Source organism: Phycodurus eques, chromosome 18 (assembly GCF_024500275.1).
Source record: "Phycodurus eques isolate BA_2022a chromosome 18, UOR_Pequ_1.1, whole genome shotgun sequence".
Classification (NCBI taxonomy): domain Eukaryota; kingdom Metazoa; phylum Chordata; class Actinopteri; order Syngnathiformes; family Syngnathidae; genus Phycodurus; species Phycodurus eques.
In genome coordinates, this window is record NC_084542.1 from 353,414 (window position 1) to 357,500 (window position 4,087).

The 4,087-nt window shown below is 45.7% G+C and overlaps 1 protein-coding gene across 1 annotated transcript in view; it reads left to right on the plus strand.

Moving 5' to 3' along the window:
• The first annotated feature begins 1,273 nt into the window (after positions 1 to 1,273).
• frk (fyn-related Src family tyrosine kinase) overlaps positions 1,274 to 4,087 on the plus strand; it is a 24,418-nt gene continuing 21,604 nt past the window's right edge. The window contains exon 1 of the mRNA XM_061704089.1: positions 1,274 to 1,826. Coding sequence (XP_061560073.1) covers positions 1,444 to 1,826 — 383 coding nt within the window. The 5' untranslated portion in view covers positions 1,274 to 1,443. The remainder of the gene's footprint in view (positions 1,827 to 4,087) is intronic.

A 4,087-nucleotide genomic window follows, 5' to 3' on the forward strand; every position in this document is an offset into this window, starting at 1 on the left:
TCCATTCTATATTAAACACTCGGCACTCACTGTCGACTTTTCTTTTCTTTGGCCCACTCGTGGTTGAAGAAGGGTTCAGAGCAGTAGCAGAGTAAAAACAGAACAGCCAAAGTCAAGTCAATGTAACACTGTACCTACTGCGCTACCTGGTGGAACCACTGGGCATTACAGGACAACCTGGTGGAATCACTCAGCATTACAGGACAAGGTCAAATGAATGCAATCATGATTTTGATATGATTTGGGCGATTCTGTGCCAATCTTCGGCGGACCGGAATGAAATGATCAACGGGCCGGATGTGGCCCATGGGCCGTAGTTTTCCCACCCCTGAGTCTAGCGAAAGCGTACGGCAGAGTACCCAGAGCGGAACTGGTACTGCATGCGGAAGTCTGGAGTGGCAGAGAAGTATGTTAGAATAATACAGGACATTTATGATGGCAGCAGGACAGCGTGAGGTCTGCTGTAGGTGTGACAGAGGAATTTAAGGTGGAGGTGGGACTGCATCAGGGATCAGCCCTGAGCCCCTTCCTGTTTGCAGCGGTGATGGATAGGCGGACAGATGAGGTTAGACTGGAATCCCCGTGGACCGTGATGTTTGCAGATGACATTGTGATGTGCAGTTAAAGCAGGGAGCGGGTGAAGGAACAGTTAGAAAGATGGAGGCGTGCACTGGAAAGCAGAGGAATGAAGATTAGCCGAAGTAAGACAGCATATATGTGCATGAATGAGAGGGGGGGAAGAGGAAGAGTGAGGGTACAGGGAGAAGAGATAGCAAGGGTGGAGGACTTGAAATACTTGGGGTCAACTGTCCAGAGCTGCGGGGAGTGTGGTCAGGAAGTGAAGAAACGGGTCCAAGCAGGTCGGAACGGGTGGAGGAAGGTGTCAGGTGTGTTGTTTGACAGAAAAACGTGGTGAGGCCAGCCATGATGGACGGATGAGAGACAGCGGCACTGAAGAGACAGCAGGAAGCAGAGCCGGAGGTGGCGGACATGAAGATGATGAGGTTCGCTCTCGGAGTGACCGGGTTGGATAAAATGAGAAATGAGCTCATCGGAGGGACGGCCGAGGTTGAGGAGAGAAAAACAACTCGTTTATTATTTCTAAAATCCTTCCTAGTAAAAAACTCGAATTAAGAAAAAAAAATCGATATATCGCCCAGGCCTACTACAGGTATGGACCCTTTTGTGAAGAGTGAAAATGTTCCGATTTACATTTGTACGTGAACGCAACATTGCCGCACGTCAGAGGAACTGGCACGCCCCGGTCGCCAATCTTCGTCAGGTGTTCCACTCCTTTGAGATATTAACCGTGGACTATGCTCACCAAGGAACTGTGCTGCTCTCCGAAACATGATTAATAACGTCGGAATATGCGGAGGACGAGAGAGACAGAGCCCGACCGGAAGATGTCTTCAAAATGAATTTCTGTGATTGACGGAGAGCATGGAGGTCAGAAGCAGGTTTTCAGCGTGTTGGGAGAGTTTTCGCACTTGCTTTAAGAAGTCCAATCCGAGTGTAATTGAGAAAGATAACCAGATAGAAGAACCTGACGTGGTTGTTGTTAAAAACGCAAGCGCTGTCCAAACGATTCAGCCGAACTTGAGAAGTCCGGGGAACGAGGTCGAGAATCGTTTTGTCGCACTTTACGACTACTCGGCCCGCACCGAGGAGGACTTGAGCTTCAACGCGGGTGACCTTTTGGAAGCTCTGGATAAAAATACCGGAGACTGGTGGTTTGCAAAAGCGCTGAGTGGAGATTCGACGTCCAAACAGGGCTACATCCCCGCAAATTATGTGGCGCCGGTGGAGAGTATCGACGCCGAACCGTGAGTCATGGTGGTGCCGCCGTGCCGGTCGTGGTCTATCTCCATTTCCCGAATTACAAAGCAATGTCAGGTTTTCTTGGTTTCTGATCATTCGTCGTCCCTAGTATGCCCGTGCCCGGACAAAATGCGCTTTGAATTTGAAGAATGGTTGTGAGACGAGCTAACAGTTGGCAAGGGTTAATGACGTACTTTTCTGGACGCCAGAAACTATGCAATGACCCCCACCTCATGCTTGCTGTACTCCGTGTTGGTAAGATTACTTTGGAAATGTCATCGGCTACGATAACAAATGGCCCTATCATATATGGGAAGTACTTTCTCAAAGTGATACAACTAATTCCATCGGATTGCATTTGTATTCGTTTTCTTAAATTTAAATGAATGCATCAGCAGGACGCTTGGTGGTTTCCGCGAAAACCCCTAGACCTTGGTTTTAGAATTAACCACCTATTTGTTCTTCAGACAATAAACTCGGAACCAAATACGACAACATGTAAACGTTTAATGTTTACTGCTTGTTGCATTTCGTGTACAGCACAGGTGTCAAAGTGGTCGCCCGGGGGCCATGTCCGGCCCGCGAAAGCAATAGAAATTGCGCATTGTCTTCTGGTGTAATATCATTGAGCTATGTGCAAGCCTTTTTTTTTGGTACCAATCCCCCTTTGAAAAGAAATGTAATAGTTGAAAAACATCTTTTTGTAGGCTTCTGATTTCAAAACTGGTTATTCATCCACGTGTTGTGTATGCTGTATGTCATTAAAATATATGTGGTAATCTTTCATTTATATGGGTTCCCAGTCGTAGCGGGCCTCCAAGGGAAGTTATAACTACGATGCGGCCCGTGACAAAAATGAGTTTGATACCCCTGGTGTACAGCATGTGGAAAACCACCATACCGTTGAGCTTAATGATAAATGTGCACAATTTAGACTATCGCTTCATATGACAACACAGCTAAGTTAATGTTCCATAAAAATATAAAGACGAATCTGTTCCAAAGTCAATGTTGTTTGATGTCTTCAAAAGTATAAGTAAGTATGAGTCCCACCTTTTCAAAATCTCAGTCAAATTAATAGGTTCCACCACAAGGTGGTGCTTCCAAGTCATATTTGGAAAAATATGTTTGAGACGACAACAGAATGGCCCAAGACGAGAGAGAGACAATCACAAGCGTCGGCTTTAGATGGAGGAAGTATGTAACCCCCCGAACGCACACGCACACACACAATGGCTATAACGTCAGTTGAAAAAGTAGAGCTAAAGCTTGAGACAATAAGATATTGGAAGTTATGCGTTTTGCTTGATGATGCAGTACACAGGTTTATCCTGTTTTGTTTACATGTTAAAATAGTTTCGGTCAAGGAAGGAATTTGATGTCGTGTCTTCACCTCTAAACCAGCCATTGAAGCTGACATTTTTAAACTGAAACTAAAAAGAATTCCCCCCCAAACGCGTCACACACATCACACATTTCTTATTTTGAGTTTCCACCACACTGCGCTTGACAACATTAATCATGATTAAATGTGTTATGAATTGTCAGAGGACTATATACTACCATGTCCTCTCGGTTTTACTTGACCAATGTGCAAGATACAAAAATCTGGTTAAAGTGAATAAAAAATGACTCATCACAGGTTATCTTGGTTATATATTGATATTTTTGGTGAATATACAGGGTGGGACAGAATGCAGCCCTACGGGGGGCACAAGCCAGTGCAAACTTTAGGCCGGTCCCAAGCCCGGATAAATGCAAAGGGTTGCGTCAGGAAGGGCCTCCGGCTTAAAACTTTGCCAAACAAATATAAGCGTTCGTCTAAAGGATTCCATACCGGAACGGTTGTGGCCCCGGGTAAACGATGTCCGCCACCGGCCGGCTCCGTTAACCTATAGGGCGCAGGTAGAAATTCAGCTACTGTGGGTTGAAGACGAAGGAGAAGTGGAAAATGGGTTCTTAGGCCGAAAGAGAAGGGGAGAGCACAGAGCCTAGAACTGAATGTGGGGACTTTGAATGTTGGGACAATGACAGGAAAATCTCAGGAGTTGGTTGACGTGATGATTAGGAGAAAGGTTGATATAGTGTCTGTCCAGGAGACCAGGTGGAAAGGCAGTAAGGCTCCAAGTTTAGGGGCAGCGTTTAAATTATTTTCCCATGGCGTAGATGGGAAGAGAAATGGAGTCGGGTTATTTTAAAGGAAGAGTTAGCTAAGAATGTCTTGGAGGTGAAAAGAATATCAGATCGAGTGATGAGGCTGAAACTT